The 19,942-nt window shown below is 42.1% G+C and overlaps 2 protein-coding genes across 3 annotated transcripts in view; both read right to left on the bottom strand.

Moving 5' to 3' along the window:
* The window catches only part of LOC144498656 (dynamin-1-like protein), a 44,624-nt gene extending 40,901 nt beyond the window's left edge, over positions 1-3,723 (bottom strand). The window contains exon 1 of one of the 2 annotated variants that reach the window (XM_078220101.1): positions 3,480-3,718. In XM_078220101.1, the coding sequence (XP_078076227.1) occupies positions 3,480-3,581 (102 nt within the window). In that variant the 5' untranslated portion in view covers positions 3,582-3,718. Of the gene's footprint in view, positions 1-3,479 lie in introns of both variants that reach the window. The other variant, XM_078220102.1, reaches the window with a different exon arrangement.
* A 3,673-nt stretch (positions 3,724-7,396) lies between these two features.
* On the bottom strand, positions 7,397-15,231 carry yars2 (tyrosyl-tRNA synthetase 2, mitochondrial). The gene is made up of 5 exons (XM_078221188.1): positions 14,398-15,231; positions 14,107-14,274; positions 11,442-11,597; positions 10,192-10,362; positions 7,397-8,792 (listed from the first exon to the last, which is right to left on the bottom strand). Exons 1-5 carry the CDS (start codon positions 15,192-15,194, stop codon positions 8,627-8,629), a joined length of 1,458 nt encoding a protein of 485 aa, XP_078077314.1. The 5' UTR covers positions 15,195-15,231; the 3' UTR covers positions 7,397-8,626.
* Between the last annotated feature and the right edge of the window lie 4,711 nt (positions 15,232-19,942).

The following is a 19,942-nucleotide window of genomic DNA, read 5'->3' on the forward strand; positions in this document are numbered from 1 at the left end:
TATGTATCCTGAAATCCTCAATTAACATTCTTGCAGCACCCTCATAATTAAAATTCCTGCCACACCATCACTTCAGGACTGCAAAAGTTCAAGTAAAGAACCAGTCACTAGCTTCTCAGGTCAACATCAACAACTTGAATTTATGTAATACTCCCAACATAGTAAAAACATTCCAAAGTGCTTCATAGGAATGTTTTCAAACAATTTCATTAGAATAATAGGAAGAGTGGATCATTTGGCCTTTCAAACTTACTCTGTCATTCAAGAATATGACTTAATCAATTCTAGTCTTAACTCCAAATTCCTACCAGCCCTCTATAACCCTTGACTATTTTGTTAATCAAATATGTTTCACTTAGCCTTGATAATGACCCTGTCTTCAATGCTCTTTAGGGGAGAGGAGTCAAAACACTAATGTTCCTTAGAGAAAAAGATTCCTCCCCATTTAACTCTTAATTGGGAGACCCCTAATTTTGAAACTGTGCCCAAGTTCTAGACTCCCCCATGACAGAAAACATTTTCTTAGCATCTACTCTGTCAAGCCTCCTCAGAATTATATATGTTTCAATAAGATGATCCCTCATTCGTCTAAACTTCAATGACTATATATATACCCAACCTATTCAATCTTTCCTCATAAGACAGCTCCTTCATCCCAGGAATCAGCCCAGTGAATCTTCTCTGAACTGCTTCCAAAGCAAGTAAAGGAGACCAAAACTGTACTCAGCACTCTAGGTGTGGCCTCACCAATAGCTTATACAGCTGCAGCATGACTTGCCTACTTTGATACTGCATCCCCCTTGCGGTAAAGACCAACATTTATCTTCCTACTTCATTGTTGTACCTGTATACTCACTTTTTAATGTATTGATTAATATACTAAGATACCAAGATCCCTCCATTCTACAGGATTCTGTAGTCTCTCCATTTAAATGATGTTCTGCTTTTCTATTCTTCCTGCCACTTCCTCACATTTTCCTACACTATACTGGATCTGCCAATTTTTTGCCCACTCACTCAACTTATCTATAGTCCTTTCCAACTTTGTATCTCCTCACAACTTGCTTTCCTACGTATCTATCTCCACATTGTCAGCAAATATGGCTACAATATAGATGGTCCCTTCATCCAAGTAATTAATATAGATCATAAATAATTGAGACCCCAGCACTGATCCCTGTGGCACTCCACTTGTTACAGTTTACCAATCTGAAGATGATCAATTTATTTAACTCCGTTTCTTGTTAGTTAGCAAATCCTCTATCCAGGCCAATAATTATGTGTGGTAAATCTTTGATGTGGAAGCTTATTGAATGCCTTTTGGAAACTACATCAACACTACATCTACTGGTCCCCCTTCATCCACTCTGTTTGTTACATCTTCAAAGGGCTTTGATATATTTGTCAAAGACAATTTCCCTTTCACAAATTCATGCTGACTCTGCCTGATTGTATTATATTTTTCTAAATGTCCTGTTACTGCCTCTTCAATAATGGATTCTTATATTTCCCAATGACAGATGTTAGACTAAGTGGCCTATAGTTCCCTGCTTTTTGTATCCCTCCTTTCTTGAATATTGGTGTTATATTTGCAATTTTCACTCCACTGGGGCCTTCCCCAAATCTAGAGAATTTTGGAAGATTGCAACCATCCATCATCTCTGCAGGCACTTCCTTTAACACCTTAGGACACAAGCAATTGGGTCCAGCAGGCTTGTCAGCCTTTAGTTTTCCTACTACTTTTTCTAGCAATCATGATTGTTTGAAGTTCCTTTATCTCTCTTGCCTCTTAATTTTCTATTATTTTGGTATGCATTCTGTGTCTTCCACTGTGTAAGAACCGATACTTGAATACATAGGAAGATATTAGGTCAGAGAATTAAAAGATTGCTCAGAGAAGTAGAATTTAAGAAGCTTTAGGAGGAGAGAAGTAGAGAGGTTTGGGGAGGGCATTCCAGAGATTACAGCCTTGGCAGCTGAAAGACCAATTAAAATTTAGGATGAGTAAGGGGCCAGAATTAGAGGACCGCAGGAATCTTGGAGGGTTGTACGGCTGGGATTTGGTGACATCTGGTTCTATCACTTCACTAGTTTGCTCAACCCCAAAGTATTTCTCTTTCTATATGAAATCTAATCTTAAATAAATTCATAAGTTCTTAAGATATAGGAGCAGAATTAGGCCATTTGGCCCATCGAGTCCACTCCGCCATTCGATCACGACATATGCTCCTCATCCCCATTTTCCTGCCTTCTCCCCATAACCTTTCATCCATTACCACTTAAAAATCTGTCTAACTCCTTCATAAATTTACTCTCAGTCCCAGCATCCACCGCACTTTAGCGAATTCCAGATTCACAACCCTTTGGGAGAAATAGTTTCTCCTCAACTCTGTTTTAAATTTGCTATCCCTTATCCTAAGACTATGACCTCACGTCCTAGAATACCCCACAAGAGGAAGCATCTGCCCCACGTCTACTTTATCCATACCTTTTATCATCATGTATACCTCAATTTGATCTCCCTTTATTCTTCTAAATTCCAGAGAGTATAGGCCTAAACTGCTCAATCTCTCTTCATACGACAATGAATTCTAACATCCTTCAACTGGACTTTTGAAAGACCAAGTCACATGTTTTGGCTTGTCATAAACTGTTTCTTTCCCATTGATGCCAATCCTGTCCCTCCCCAATCACTCCAGCAAAATAAAAATGTTTGATTTTGAACTGCAATTCAAAGCACACATCCTCTAAGTCACCAAAATTACTTATGCTTCTGCAATATTACCCACTTCCACCTTTATCGCCCCAACTTACTCCATTATCCACACTCTGCCACAACTAAATTTGATTGCTCCAATATTATTTTTTCCTGCCTTCCGTTGTCCATATTCCAGAAACTTACCATGCTCCATCAATCATCCTGTCCTCTGACGTACAGTCTTCCTAATTCTAGTCCCAAAAGAGATACCTCTACTAATTTTGCTCCCTACCACCTCCCTTTGTACCTCTGCAATCTGATCTCCTCCATCATTAAACCTTCTGTCCTCTAACGCTGACCTCTCCTTTTGCCTCACCATCGATGGTAGGCCCTTCAACCAACTCCATCCTAATCTTTGGTGGCCCCATCCCCTGAGAAACCTCCTCCAAACCCAAACAACCTTCAGTGACCTCTCCTGAACTCTGCAACATGGTTTCACTCCTCCAGTTTGTTCTCTTCCTTCGCAGAGGGCCTTGGGACGTTTTGCACATTGATCAGACAGTGCGGTGCTCACTAAAACCCGGTAAAACAACTTTAAACAGGGGACAAAACACTATCTGGAAATCTGAAATTAAAAACAAACAATGCGGGGAATACATAACAGGTGCGAATTGTCAGATGAAATAAGCCGCAGGGAGCTGACTCTCCAGTGAGGGGCACAGCTGCTGCCCCTTCTCCCGGCCCCCGGGCTCCCTGACGACGGCCGGCCTGGCCTCCCTACCTGTGTCCCCACCACCACGATCTGCGGCAGTTGGATGATGTCGGCCCCGACCGTGTTAAACACTTCCTGCAGCTTGTTGATGACTGGAATCAGCGCCTCCATCGCTGCTCAGTGTACAGAGAGCGGCCGTGGGGGCTCTCACCGAGGGAACTTTCAAGCTGTCAGCATCGCCGGCTGGGCGAGGATACAGGCCGCCTCCGGGACTCGTCAGGGTGGCCACTGCGCACGCGCCGAGCCCCGCCGCTCGGCATTGCACGCCGGGAATTGTAGTTCACTTCCGGGTCAGAGTTAAATTACAACTCCCATCACTCCCTGGGAGTTGGGAAGTTTTGATTTCCAACTATTATTCATGTAAATTGAGTTTGTGTCTTTATATACCCTGTTTGTGAACAGAATTCCCACCCACCTGAAGAAGGGGCGTGGGGCTCCGAAAGCTTGTGTGGCTTTTGCTACCAAATAAACCTGTTGGACTTTAACCTGGTGTTGTTAAACTTCTTGTGAATTTTATTCCAGTGACAGTCAAGTTGTTTTTAGGTAAATAAAACCTCTATTGCCGGTGCCATACTGCATAAAGATAATTCACACCTTAATTCATAAGAGGTTCTTTAACATTTTTTTCTAAAATATAACCAAAATAATGTATGTCAAGCTCAAGATGGAAAACATTTGATCTGTACAAAGATTAAAATACATTGTGTCTAAAATATCATAGAACAGTTGAAAGATTTGTCCTCGACCGAGTGTTGCAGACTGGCACATTCTAAGGTCCAGGACTACGTGCTCAGGACACGCTCAAGCTTGGGGCAGCTGCCGCAAAGGCACAATGGGGAAAGGCCACTGTGTAAAGCCTTTCAACCGAGGCAGACCGAGGGCCCGGTAACTGTAGAACACCCTCGGACTGCGTAACTGTGTACTAATCTGAAAAATAACAGCACACAGTAAAATCTGGTGTATGTACATAGTTTTAAGTTTTGAAATGTAATGAATAATGTTGTGTAAATAAGCACTGTTTGTCATTTTTGGATATGTTGTATTGCAATGGTTTATTTGAGAGTTTTTTTAATGAATAAAGTATATTTTTGAAAAAAAAAATTGTTTGCAAACTTTGATTTGGTTTCTAACTAAAGGATTCAGAAACTATCACCTTCGCTATGGAGGAGATAGGAATGAAGAGAGATGTCTTGTGTCCTCAAAATATTGGCAGATACCTGTTTGCAGCTCAAGGAGCTTTGGCTCCGTGTTATTAAGTTTGAGACTGAGCTGCAGACACTGTGGTACATCAGAAAGTTACCTGGGTGTTTTATACCAGGATGCAGTCATACCATTTCTTCTGACTTGGTCAGTGGTCAGGGACAGGAGCGTGTGACTAAAACTGAGGCAGGTAAGTGGACACCGAGAACTGGAGCACAGGAGTTTCAGCTTTTACAATTGTTCAACAGGTATTTTTCATGAGAAGCAGACCATAGGATCTCAAGCTTTTCTTTCACAATATGTAGACAAAATCAGAACTAGAATGGAATAACAACAATGAATGTTACTTCTCCATGGAATGAAAGAAAATAATGTCATTTATATCACTGCACGTATAGTATTTGAAGATATTTTGTGCATATGGGCTTGGTCAAACACAACAAAAGGAGTTTTGTTACATCCATATATGGAGTCAGGAATCAAACTTGTTACAACACACATTAGCATTAAGCCCTTGCTATGTGCTTAAGTTGCAGCTGCAGCGGTGGTTTCAGTGATGACATGATATCACAATAGCTCTTATCAAAGTCACAAATCACATTCTACAAGACAGTGACAATGCGAAACCTTTCTTCTTCATCCTTCTTGACTTGTTTGTAGCCTTTGCCTTGTTAACAAGACCATCCTCCTCTAATTTTTCTCTTTCATCCAGCTGCTTGGGTCACAGCAAGAAATTAATCTGCAATGGTTCCTCTTCCCATTCCCACACCAATACTTAGGGAACCTCCAAGGACGTATACTGCTTGTGCCTGCTCCTATTTCATATCTACATGCTGCCCCTGCCCTGATAACACCATCCGGAAACTATCAGTTTCTGCATGTACTCTTACATCACAGATCTGTACGTCATCATCGCCTTTCTTGACCCTTCCAATGTCTCTGAAGTGCCAGACCATTATTCAAACATCCAATACTGGGTCAGCAGAAATTTCCTTGTTACATACAGGAAAGACCAAAACCTTTGTCTTTGGTTCCTTCCACTAACTCTGGTCCCTAACTACCAACTCCATCCTTCTCCCTGGCAACTAAAACTGAGTAATAAGTCTCACAACGCCAGGTTAAAGTCCAACAGGTTTAACCCAGTCCAACGCCGGCATCTCACAACACCAGGTTAAAGTCCAACAGGTTTAACCCAGTCCAACGCCGGCAACTCACAACACCAGGTTAAAGTCCAACAAGTCTAACCCAGTCCAACCCCGGCATCTCCACATCATAACCAAACTGAACCAGACTGTTGGCAGTGTTGATGTCATATTTGACCCTGAGATGAGCATCTGACCATATAACCATGCCATCACTGCCTATTTTCACCTGCATAATTAACCCATTCCAATTCTGCCTCCGCTCATCTACTGCCAAAATCCTCACCAATGCCTTAGGAGACGTTAAAGACTTGACTATTCCATCCAACTCCCATTTTCTACCTTCCTAAACCTGAGGTCATCCAAACCTCTGCTATGTTTGTCCTGACTTGCACTAAGAGTGCTTGTTGACCTATACTGGTAACTCTGAGTAAAGCCATCACTCAACAAGGGTTGTTCTGAAAACTGAAGTGAATTGATGACTTTGATTGACATCTTTAAATGGTTGTAGTAAGTTGTTCTTCCTGTGATCTCATCTGTCAACATCTCAATATTTATTTGGACAAGATTTAGGCGTGTGAACTGTTTGAAGCTCTGATTGATACTTTAATGACATGTTTGAAGTATTGTGCCAAGAATTGTACATAATACTTCTGTTGAATCCAAAACAGTGTTATATACGGGTCCACCCCAACTTGCTTTTATACTCCAAGCTTCCATTTATACTGCCTAGATCCTGTAGCCTTATTAATCACATTCAACCTGACCTGACACTTTAAATTTCTACACAAATCTCTATGCTCCTACACCTCTTTTGGAATTATATCTTTTTATATTCCATCTCCTCATTCTTCCTACCAAAATGTATCACTTCACACTTCTCTGCATTATATTTCTGCCATGTCTCCATCCTATGATACCAAATTTTGTCATCCAAATATTCTAAAATTGTGCCCAAGTCTAGGTTATTAATATAGATCAAGAAATGCAGTGGTTCTAATATCGACACCGGGGAACCCCACTATATACCTTCCACCAGACTGAAAAACAACCATTCACAATTACACTCTGTTTCCTGACATTCATCCACTTCATATCAATGCTGTCACTATCCTTTTATTCAATGGACTTCAACTTAGCTGACAAGCCTCTTATCTAGCATTTTATCAAAAATCTTTGGGAAGTCCAGGCACAAACAATGCATTACGGGATCAAAAAACTCAATCAAATTAGTTAAACATGATCTGCCTTTAACAAATTAATTATTGCTTTCCTTAATTGAGCCACATTTGTCTGAGTGAATGTTAATTTTGTCCTGGATTATAATTTCTTTGCCACCAGAGTTAGATGTAGTTGCCATCTGCATAACCTTTCTGAAGCATGATAATGAATCCTGATGGTTTCACTTTTAACAGTAGCGCCCATCTTTATTGCTCATTCCTTTTGGTGGAGCCAACCAAACTTAATAGGTTACCCTGAGTTATTGTATATTTTCCTTCATTCATTCCTATCTCAGATAGTAGTCAGAACAGTGCATAAAAAATATGGGTAAGAAAGAAATTCACAGGTACAAATTAATATTTTCACATATTTTAATTCATTTCCTATTCTATTGTATGGAGCTCTATGTATACATTATGTACAATTTATATAAAATAATTAGTCACCTGATCACAATAACGATTTCCATGACCTTGCTCACTCAGTGAGCATTAAATTCTATACATAGTACAGTGGCTGCAAAAAACAGATGACAGCAAGTGAACCCAAATATGGATTCCAGAAATCCATAGATTCCCTGCAGTGCAGAAAGAGGCCATCTGGCTCATCGAGTCTGCACCATCTCTCCGAAAGAGCATCCCACCCAGGCCCTCCCCTCCGCCCTATCCCCGTAATCCCTTGCATCCGAAAGTTTGAGAGAGGTACGTCAGCAAATTGTAATGGAATGCTCACCATCCATCCAAAGAATGCAATTCTAACCCAGTTATTTCAAAATTTTGTCAAAGATTTCATTTACAATCAACCACACATTGTGATTTAATAAAAAAGTTACCCTAATTTGGGACCAAGTCTGCATACCAAAGCCTCTGTTGGTCACCCACTTCCATTTCAGTGAGGATAATGATACAACAGAAGCACTTAATTCCTTCATACTTATTAAACTAATATAATTGGTTGACCAAGAGGAATAGTACATAGTGTCTCCTTTCCAAGAAAAGGCATACTCTTGATGGAAAGAGACTCATCGAAAATCCTCAACATTTATCCAATACTGAATATTAAAATTCAATACTGAATAGTAAAATTACAATTTGATAAGAGTTTCCAGATAGGGCTCTTGTGGTCTGTTGCTAGTTACTAGACACATGTTCTCCATGTTAAACTTTGACAATAGCATGACTAGAGCTCTTTGAGACTCCAGACTTCTCCATGCAACATGCTTATAAATCATAGAATCCCTACAGTATAGGAAGCTATTCGGCCCATCGAGTCTGTACCAACCACAATCCCACCCAGGCCCTCTTCCCATAACCTTAATTTACCCTGCGAGTCCCCCTTACACTAGGGTCAATTTATCATGGCCAATCAATCAAACCCATACATGTTTGGACTGTGGGAGGTAACCGGAGCACCTGGAGGAAACCCACGCAGACACGGGGAGAGAGTGCAAACTCCATACAGACAATGCCCTGAGGCCAGAATTGAACCTGGGTCCCTGGTGCTGTGAGGCAGCAGTGCTAACCACTGTGCCATAAATGAAACCTGAAGGCATAGATATTCATTACCACAACAGAATAAAAATCATAAACCTCATTAAGCTGCCAAATTGAGCCATTTGACTATGTGATAATTTTTCTTTCCAACTCTAAGCAATGATAGCCCATTTGTCAGAATATGCTGTCCCAAAACGAGTACTTGTTCTGGTTTTGTCACTCTTATATGATTAATCCAAATTCCACCATCTGTGATCATCTGGTACCTGAGGTGGGAGAAGAAAGAAAAATTCTAAATGTATGTATTTTCTTCAGAATCACTCCAACGAACCCACCTCCATTTTAAATGAGCACAAACAAAAGAATTGTCAACAAAACAATGGCAGATTGATGCACAATAGAAAAAGATAGTTGCCATAGTCCCAGATGACCATAGACTGCTCTCTCCGTTGAGGGGGAATAGCTGACTGAGGTGATTTAACCCAAGGATCTCTACACATCAGACGAGGGGCAAGGTTGAGAAGGCAGGGCCTTCATGGAATTGAACCCATGCTGTTGGCATTGCTCTGCATCAAGAACCAGCTGTCCAACCAACTTAGCTAACCAACCCCTCCCATGCCCAATAGAATTACAGGGAAAGATGCCCGGTGACATGCTTACCATGCTTACTCAAGTGGATACCATAGTGATAATTTGATACTCAGATTATTAGCCTGATCGGGTTTGAATGACACATCTGGGACCTAGGTCTAAATCCAACTCCAAACCTTTAAGGTTTCTGGTGAGCGCAGGTCACAGTTATGTTGGCCTTGAAAATAGCAATGCAAAACATTGGTGATATCGTTTTGCTGGGAGGGAAATATTGCAGTCTGCCATTCATGTATTTGAAATTGTGAATCCTAAAAAGCTTCTGCGTTTTACGATTTTATATAAATACCAAGGTCTACTGCGCACAGCACCACCACAGTTAGAATAAATAATTCCTGCTACAGTTGTACAGGGTTTTTGCGAGACAACATCTGGAATACTGTGTGCAGGTTTGGTCTCCACATTTAAGAAAAGATACACTATCATTGGAGGTATACAGCAAAGATTCACTAAATTAGTCCCTGGGATGAGGGGGTTGTATTATGATGCGAAGCTGAGTAGACAGTGTTTATATGCTCTAAGAGTTAGAAGGATAATAGGCAATTCCATTGAAATCCACAGCATTCTGAAGGGGCTTGGTAGGGTAGATGCTGAGAGATTGTTCCCATTGTTCGAGGTATCTAATAGTCTTAGATAAGGGACCAATAATTCAGGGTTGAGATTAGGGAAAATTACTTCATTCAAAGGTTGTGAATCTTTGGAATTCTCTATCCCAGAGGATTATCGATGCTTCATCATGGAGTACATTTAAGGCTGGGATTAACAAATTTTTGGTCTCAGGGAATTAAGGGATATTGGGAGCAGGCTGGAGTTGAAGCCTAAGATCAGCCATGATTGTACTGAATGACAGAGCAGGCTCGATGGTCTACTCCTGATCTTATTTGTTATGTTATGTTAGATAGAATAAACAAAAGGATGTATATACTGATGTCAGTGATGAGATTCTTTGCCTCATTCATTCTTGACCATCAGTAAATGTCAGCCAGTGACAAGTAAAATTCTGCACAAGAGACATACCCTCTGGGTCCATCTGGAATAGCATTAGCTTTACGACAAAGATCCAACACTGTTGTGCCTGGCTCAAGCAGATTTTCAGAGAATGGTGCTTCTTTAAACAATACTTGTAGCTCTTCATCTGTCATCATCTCAAGGGCATCCATACTACTATGATAGAGTGCACTTGTGCATCTGAAGAGGAAAGGCAAACAAATTGAACAGCTGCAGCAGTAAAATATAGTCTAGCGTTTGTTTATGGAGCTGGATGGAGCACAGAAGATACTGACATTTGAAGCTCACAGCTTTTATAAGCTATAGGACTTATAAAGGGATTTTTTCCGATTCTGCTTAATCATCTGGTTCAATCAGGCAATCCGATTCTCAGATATGAAGCCCACATCCACATATTGAAGTCTAAAAGTGGGATTTGAACACACAGCTTTTTGATTCCGAGATGAGATTGCTACCAAAGGTCAAATTGACACTTTAAATGAAAAAACATAGAATTATCACTAGGTTATATATACACAAGATGAGGGATGTTGAATATTGCCAGGAAATGAGTTGAGTGGCTTATAAAGTAGGATTAGAAACCCCTTGCGAACATATGAAGAAAGATCACCAAGAACACAAACTCAGGACTCATTAATGGAAAGGACAGAAAACAACAGGTTTGTAGGGTGACCCTTGGAATTTGAGGTCCTCACTGAAGTTACTTATGGGGTGTTTCCTGACCCAGCATGCTCCCTTTCTGTTTGTCCTACAAAGCCTCTTTACTTCTCTCCTTCCTTTCCTCCTTTAAAACTCTCCTTCAAACCCATCTATTTGATCAAACCATTGGCACTCCCCAGGAGATCACAAAATTAAACATACTCCAAAACGTTTTGCCCACCAGGCAGCAAGTAGCTGAAAATATATCCCTCTTTCTTTTGTTCTTGTTTAATATTAAGTACAAATAAATGAGATAAATGTTACAATCGATCATACTGCAATTACTTTGATTTACTATTGAGGTGAGCCACTGCTAGCTGTTTAATGCATCCTACTTACCTTTTGTTTTATTAAACTCAGTATCTTTAGGAAGGAAGTTTCCATGGAGTTTGGACAGATCAGCTTCTGTAGGACAGACATTTATGTTATTTCCTATCAGCCTCATCAATTATTGCTTCCCTGCAGGACAAGTATCTATAATTCAAGGTGTCAGGAAAAATGCCCAATGGAACGGAATCTCTAGTTCTCGGGGGTTTGATACACAGATTCTCAAGACTCACCTTTTGGAAGACTCGAGTCCTTCTTTGCCATGAACCAATTTTGTAACTTCTGCTGCTAGTCGTTTCTGGGCATTACGCTTGCCTGGATCTTTTCTGTGGTTGACCATAATGCTTTCAATCTCAGGAAGTGGGATGAAGGTGAAAAGTTTCAGATACCTAAAGAAACCAAAACTGCTGTTTGGTGAAAGGTAGAAATCATTTCATGGATGAATATATTTCATCTGTAAGTGGAACCAGCCTGTTAAATGGGGCAGCGCGATGGTTAGCACTGCTGCCTAGGACCCTAAATGGGTTAGTGTGCAGGTACTGCAGAAATTGGCAAGTCAAATGGAATATTGGCCTTTACTGCAAGGGGGACAGAACATAAAAGTAAACTGTACAGGGCATTGGTGAGTCCAAATCTTGAGTAGTGTGTATAGTTTTGCTCTCCTTACTTAAGAAATTACATACTTGCATTGGAAGCAGTTCAGAGGTTCACTTGACTGATTCCTGGGATGAAGGGGTTGTCTTATGAAGAATGGGTGAGCAGGTTGGGCCTATACTCATTGGAGCTTAGAAGAATGAGCAGTGATATCATTGAAACATATAAGATGCTGTGGGGGCTTGACAGGGTGGATGCTAACAGGATGTTTCTTCTCATGGAGGAATCTAAAACGAGAGGGTATAGTTACAAAATAAAGGATCTCCCATTTAAGATAGAGATGAGGAGGAATCTCTTCTCTCAGAGGGTTGTTAGTCTTTGGTATTCTCTTCCCTAAAGAGCAGTGGATGCCACAGTCATTGAATACATTCAAGGCCGAGTTAGACAAATTTTAAATCGACAATGGAGTCAAGAGTTATGAGGTAACTAAGTGTGTTGATGAAGGTAGGGCAGTTGATGTCATATACATGGATTTTAGTAAGGCGTTTGATAAGGTCCCCCATGGTCGGCTTATGATGAAAGTGAGGAGGTGTGGGATAGAGGGAAAGTTGGCCGATTGGATAGGCAACTGGCTGTCTGACCGAAGACAGAGGGTGGTGGTCGATGGAAAATTTTCGGATTGGAGGCAGGTTGCTAGCGGTGTGCCGCAGGGATCAGTGCTTGGTCCTCTGCTCTTTGTGATTTTTATTAATGACTTAGAGGAGGGGGCTGAAGGGTGGATCAGTAAATTTGCTGATGACACCAAGATTGGTGGAGTAGTGGATGAGGTGGAGGGCTGTTGTAGGCTGCAAAGAGACATAGATAGGATGCAAAGCTGGGCTGAAAAATGGCAAATGGAGTTTAACCCTGATAAATGTGAGGTGATTCATTTTGGTAGGACAAATTTAAATGTGGATTACAGGGTCAAAGGTAGGGTTCTGAAGACTGTGGAGGAACAGAGAGATCTTGGGGTCCATATCCACAGATCTCTAAAGGTTGCCACTCAAGTGGATAGAGCTGTGAAGAAGGCCTGTAGTGTGTTAGCTTTTATTAACAGGGGGTTGGAGTTTAAGAGCCGTGGGGTTATGCTGCAACTGTACAGGACCTTGGTGAGACCACATTTGGAATATTGTGTGCAGTTCTGGTCACCTCACTATAGGAAGGATGTGGAAGCGCTGGAAGGAGTGCAGAGGAGATTTACCAGGATGCTGCCTGGTTTGGAGGGTAGGTCATATGAGGAAAGGTTGAGGGAGCTAGGGCTATTCTCTCTGGAGCGGAGGAGGCTGAGGGGAGACTTAATAGAGGTGTATAAAATGATGAAGGGGATAGATAGAGTGAACGTTCAAAGACTATTTCCTCGGGTGGATGGAGCTATTACAAGGGGGCATAACTATAGGGTTCGTGGTGGGAGATACAGGACGGATATCAGAGGTAGGTTCTTTACGCAGAGAGTGGTTGGGGTGTGGAATGGACTGCCTGCAGTGATAGTGGAGTCAGACACTTTAGAAACATTTAAGCGGTTATTGGATAGGCACATGGAGCACACCAGGATGATAGGGAGTGGGATAGCTTGATCTTGGTTTCAGATAAAGCTCGGCACAACATCGTGGGCCGAAGGGCCTGTTCTGTGCTGTACTGTTCTATGTTCTATGTTCTATAGGTCAGGCAGGAAAGTGGAGTTAAGGGTGCAATCAGATCAGCCATAATCCTATTGAATGGCGGAGCAGGCTCAAGGGCCGAATGGCTTATTCCTATGTCTCGTGACCATTATTGTCAAAAGGTTTGGACTCAAAATGCCTGCATTTAATCACAATAATTTATGAATTGAGAAATGTATATGATACTGTTGCTCTGAATGAATTACAAGTGACGGCGAAGACTTTGTGACAGTTTCTGAATGACATTCTCATCAGGCTTGGAAATACTTTGTCGAAATCGGACCCTCTCCTTACTGAACAGAGGTGGATAGAAATATTGGATTGTAAAACTGATGTGTATTTATCACTTTAATAATAACTAATAATCAAAACTGTTGCTTTAAAAACAAAAATTTGAAAAAGAACAAAGAAAATGATAAACATGGTGCAATTGTCAAAACCAATGACCCACCTTCTAACCATATATTCTCCTGGAAGAAGCAAAAAAAAAAATCAGGTGTCTCTGAGGAACTCTAAACAGTCCAAGTTAATAAATTGTATCATGTGTTAATCAGATCATGTGAACACAAAATAAAATCATTCTGAAAAGTAAATATAAAGAACTTGCCTTTCTACATTTGAATCAGGTTGCCTGACAAAGTATTGGTATAGATCAAAGGGTGAAGTCTTGTTTCTGTTCAACCATATTGCATTTCCTGCACTTTTTCCTAATTTGTCTCCTGACGAACTGGTTACAAGTGGTACCAAGATTCCATAAACGTCTTGTCCGGTCACCCTACAGGATAATTAAATGTACTTCACTCAAAAAATATACAAAAGACAACAATGGACAAATCCAAAAATGCAAGAAGTGTAGATACTTTAAAATAATATACTCAAAGCAGGAACTGGGCTTTACTTGTGCATAAATTCGTATCCAGACATCATGTTACCCAGTTGATCTGTCCCTCCTAGTTGGATCCTGCAGTCATGATGTTGATTTAAATAATAGAAATCGTATGCCTGAAATATCTGGTAAGTGAACTCAGTGAAACTCATGCCCTCTGGGCTCTTGAGTCGGGACTGCACAGTGTGTCTGCTCAGCATGGTGCCCATGCGGAAATGTCTGCCCACTGAGTCGAGGAAACCCACCACCTCCTTGTCCCTATACCAGGACCAGTTATTGAGGATGCTGAGCGGCCCCAGGTTGGCGGCCTCGGCCTCGCTGCAGAAGCAGGTACGGTGGTTCTGGAACACGTTGAGGATCCCTTCCTGGATACCCCTGGCGTTCTCCTGCACCGTGCCCGCACTCAGGGCCTCCCGCTCGCTGCTCCGGCCGCTTGGGTCGCCTAGTCGAGCCGTGGCCTCTCCCAGCAGCGCCAGGACGCGGTGGCCGGCCCGCTGGAAGTGCAGCAGCCCGATGAGAGCGAGCAGGTTGCCGACGTGCAGGCTGTCAGCGGTGGGGTCGAAGCCGCAGTATAGGGTCTGGGCCCCAGACTCCAGCAGCCGGTGCAGGTCGCCGCCCTCCGGGAAGATGTCTTTGAAGATGCCTCGCTGGTGAAGCTGCAGCACATTCCTGCTGCTCTTACACTGGCTCGGGACCCGGACCGCAGCCGTTCCCGGGGCCGAAAGAAAGGCTCCCGGTCTCCTGAATAAAGTCAGCAGCAGCCGGCTCCGCACCATGGGCGCCGCCATCTTAGCGGCCTCCAGGAGCATTGTGGGAAGGTATGAAAGAGGCCCGGATGCAGCTCAATGTCCTATTTTTGTTTTTATTCCAATTCAATCAAATCAAGTCCAATTCAGAGTCATTCCCGATCCAAGCTGACAAGACAGGGCTCTCACCTCCTGTCTTGGGCTTGATCTACATGATCCAAGCTGATTGGAATAGGCATAGCTCCTCCTCCAAGGCTTGATCTCATTTGCATCTTAGCCAAAAAGCCAAGATGCCGCTTTTAAAAGTTGCTTCAAATGAAGCTAAAATGTAACCTAATGACTTCAATCAAGCACAGCATGTCAATACTACACTTGATCTTAGCCAAAAGGGACAAGGCCAGAGCTGTCAATAGCCCCCTTGACCAGAGTCACCAACTTCACTCTCTCAACTTCACCTTCAATCACTTCAGTTATTTTCACATCAAATAAACTGCATTGAATTGTGGCTTTAATGTTTCTAAAAATTAAACCAGACATCCAACCTTGCTTGTTATTTTGTGTTTGATGACATTTTAAAGATTGCAATAAAGTTCCAGCTCTTTTAAATATCGTTTCCAATTTCAGTGATTCAAAAGAGTCATAAATAACGTTTAGCAAATTCTCACCCTGATGTGCTCAGATACCCCACACACCCCTGTAATGGCCCAACTTTCACTTTCTTCTGAAACCCATTATTTGACCTCTAGCCTATAGTTATCTTTCTTCCTTCTTGGTTCATTTAGGACATGCAAAGTTCTTATATGAATATATGAGGCAGCATATGTAACAGTAAAGTCTCTGGACTAGTAATCTAGAAGCCCAGGCAAATGCTCCAGGGATAGGGGTTCAAATACCACAGCAGCTGGTAGCATTTAAATTAATTAATCAGGAAAGGAATTTTGAAAAAGCTGGTTTCAATAATGGTTATCATAAAACCATTGTCGATTCTCATAAAACCTCATTTAGTTCACTAATATCCATTAGGGAAGGAAATCTGCTGTCCGGAAATCTGGTCCGGTCTACATGTGGCTCCAGATCCATAGCAATGTGGGCGACTCAACTCTGAAATGGCCTAGCAAGACACTTAGTTGTAAGAAACTATCACAAAGTCTAAAAAAGGAATGGAAGCAGACGAATCACCCAGCATTGACCGAGGCACCAGAAATTATAACAGGGAAATAACAGCACCGCCAACCCTGCAAAGTCCTCCTTAGGGCTCATGACAAAATTGGAGGAGCTGTCCTACAGACTAGTCAAGCAACACGCTGACAGTCATATTAATGGAATCATACCTTACAGGCAATGTCCCACATATCACCATCACCTGCCCTGGATATGTCCTGTCCCCCCGGCAGGACAGACCCCCCAGAGGTGGTGGCATAGTGACATACAGACAGAAAGGAGTTGCCCAAGCAATCCTCAACATCAACTCCGGACCCTATGAAGTCTCATGGCATCAGGTCAAATATAGCCAAGGAAACCACTTGCTGATTACATCTATCGTCAGCTGATGAATAAGTACTCTCTGTTGAACACCAATTGGAGGAAGTACTGAGGGTGACAAGGGCATAGAATATACTCTGGGTGGGATTAGCTCAGTAGTACCACTACTAACTGAGCTGGCCAAGCACTAAAAGACACAGCTATAGAATGGGTCTGCGGCAGGTGGTGATGGAACCAACAAGAGGGAAAAACCTACTTGAACTTGTCCTCACCAATCTAACAATCCTGTCCATGACAGCATTGATAGGAGTGACCATGGTCTTTGTGGAGGCAAAGTTCCATCTTCACATTAAGGATACCCTCCATCATATTGCATGGCATTGCCACTGTGCTAAATGGGAAATATTTCGAACAAATCTAGCAACTCAAAACTAGGCATCCACAAGGTGCTGCCATTAGCAGCAGGAGAATTGTATTTATCCACAATCTATCAACTCATGGCATATCCTCCACTCTACCATTACCACCAAGCCAGGGGATCAATCCTAGTTCAATGAAGAATGCAGGAGAGTAGGCCAGGAGCACCAGCAGGAAGGACCTGAAAATTCTGGCCAGTGTCTTTGCAGTTCTGGCTGTTTCTTTCCTTTTGCCCCCGATAAGTACAGAGCACCTCTCAGCTTTCCACCTACTTGGGTGGAAAAAGGGCCTTCTGACTCTCACACCCCTTCCTCTGCCACAGTAGAATTGGAATGAGGGTCTTAAGCAGCAAAAAATTGCCACCTTAAGGACTCAATAGATCTGAGGGTTGGCAGGCTACTGGTGCCTCACCCACCAAAGACCCCCACCCAGCCCTACATTATAGGGACTGGATTGGGGATGTACAGGGAAATGGTGGGTTACTCACATCAGGTTTTACATGCACCCCGCTTCCCACCAAAAATAGATCCATATTTCTCTTCTGTGATCCATAAAACTACACAATTGCCTTCAGTTTCCTTGTTGAAATATGTATAGGTTTGTTCCCCACTCTTGGGGCTAGGTAATCTCTCTGGGGCACAGAAAACAGAGGTTGGGACAGTTTCTAATCCCCCCGGGAGGGAAAACAGTCACTAATTGGGATTTTCAAGGACAATCCGTTAATTAGCATGGTGACAAATTCTCCATCCAATTACGTATGGCAGGCGGGCTCTTGAAGGTGGAGCGTCCAATTAGAGGCCTTTCAGCTTGAGAGGAGGAGCAGCCTGCAATGGAAGATAACTAAAATGGAGACATCCTCTTGAACTTTTTAAAATCTGTAATTAAAAATATATATTCGGCACCATGGTGGGTCGATCCCGCTCTACAGAGCATCCTGTGGCTGCTCCTGCAAGCAGGGAGAGCCTTTTGGCCTGCATAAAGTACAGCACCCTACCCTCCTCCTCCCTCAAGCCTACTGCCAGGTCACTTCCAGGCAATTACATGGACTCTGAATCTGAAGGCAAACTGGAAAATCCCAGTCGATCTCCTTTTAATTGGCCTTAAATGGCTATTAATGACCTGAATGAGCTACCCCGTGTGTGAGGGCAGGTAGCCTTACTTGTCCCAGCATCCTCTTCCACAAAAGTAACCTGAAGGTGGAATGGAACCCACATGCTGGCTGGTGGGAATCATCATCCGCCTTTGATCCCAGTGGAAAATCCAGCACATGGTCTTTTTTAAACAAATTTCATATGGACTTCCTACTTACTAGAACTGCGAAATCTATTACCTCTTTTCTAGTGTGCCTGGTATTCATGTGAAGTCATCATAGATCATTCCCTGCTCTATTCGCTTGACTTCGTATTCATTGACTCATACCATTATCCCCGATAATCACCTTTTGGTTTGACGTTTTAAGTTTCCTTTCGACTTTGATTTTGGTTCGGGCTGTTCCCCCCTTCCTTTTGGGGAGCCGCCCCTTTTACTTTGTCCCTAAGTTAATTTGAGTTCGTTTACTTGATTGGTGCCGAAAGAGCTACCATTATCCCCGATAATCACCTTTTGGTTTGACGTTTTAAGTTTCCTTTCGACTTTGATTTTGGTTCGGGCTGTTCCCCCCTTCCTTTTGGGGAGCCGCCCCTTTTACTTTGTCCCTAAGTTAATTTGAGTTCGTTTACTTGATTGGTGCCGAAAAAGCTACCATTATCCCCGATAATCACCTTTTGGTTTGACGTTTTAAGTTTCCTTTCGACTTTGATTTTGGTTCGGGCTGTTCCCCCCTTCCTTTTGGGGAGCCGCCCCTTTTACTTTGTCCCTAAGTTAATTTGAGTTCGTTTACTTGATTGGTGCCGAAAGAGCTACCATTATCCCTTCAATCAGGCTTCCTAGTTTAAATCATTAGCTGTTTGATCTGTTACATCTCACAAGATGAATGTGCCTCCTTGAGTCAGCTGATGTCTATTTTTGAGGTATAGTCCTTAGTTCCCCTTTTCTGTAATCTTTTCTCTCGATCCTGAAATTGCTACAGCAGCACTTTTGTTCTACACCTATTTATAGCAATTCAGCGTGCTCCATTGTATAATGGGACTTGCACAGAAATGGTGTTGTATCATTACTCAATCGTATGCTGTAATATTGTGATTCATACTGCAATGCTGTTGGACCACATTGTGAGATTCACGTCTTCAGTTTTATTGTACATGTCAGCCTCTATTTGTGGGTTCTTTATCATAACATGTCGAAATGGAAAAGCATATTTTGCATGATGCAATAAAAGCCAGACATGTGTGTCAGGGCCTGACTTGGATCAATGTAAATATGGAATATGTTAATAGTCAACACTGCAGTATGCAGTACTCAATCACTTGTGCAATACATGATACTATTGGGTAGTCTTAGCTTGCCATTTTCTAAGGTATATTATTTATGTCCAATTGATTCTCAGAATGTACTAAGTTGAGTTTAGTCACCATTTGCTGCCAGAAATAGTGCACAGCTGCCCTTTGGTAGGGTATCTTGAGGTGCTAAATGTGGCATACCTCCTCAAACCCTCATTGCATGTTTATTCTGCTCGTCATTAAGCAGGGTAAATTATTATATTCTCAGTGACTTCTTTACAGTATCGGTTATGTGCTTCCACATCGGGTTTTCTTTCATTTCAATTTTAACTGTCTTCTTCCTATAAAAAGCCAACGTATTTCAAAATTAATTTGGAACTATTATCAGATAGTATTTGTTTGTATGAGGAGCCACACCCTTTAAACGTAACCTGCTGGCCAGATTCATCCCAAAGCAGGGGAGCAACCTGTGCAAACCCAAGAACAGCACAGCTATGAATAATTATTCAAATCAGCTTGACATGCCAAATTGCA

Source organism: Mustelus asterias, chromosome 9 (genome assembly GCF_964213995.1).
Source record: "Mustelus asterias chromosome 9, sMusAst1.hap1.1, whole genome shotgun sequence".
Taxonomy (NCBI): Eukaryota; Metazoa; Chordata; class Chondrichthyes; order Carcharhiniformes; family Triakidae; genus Mustelus; species Mustelus asterias.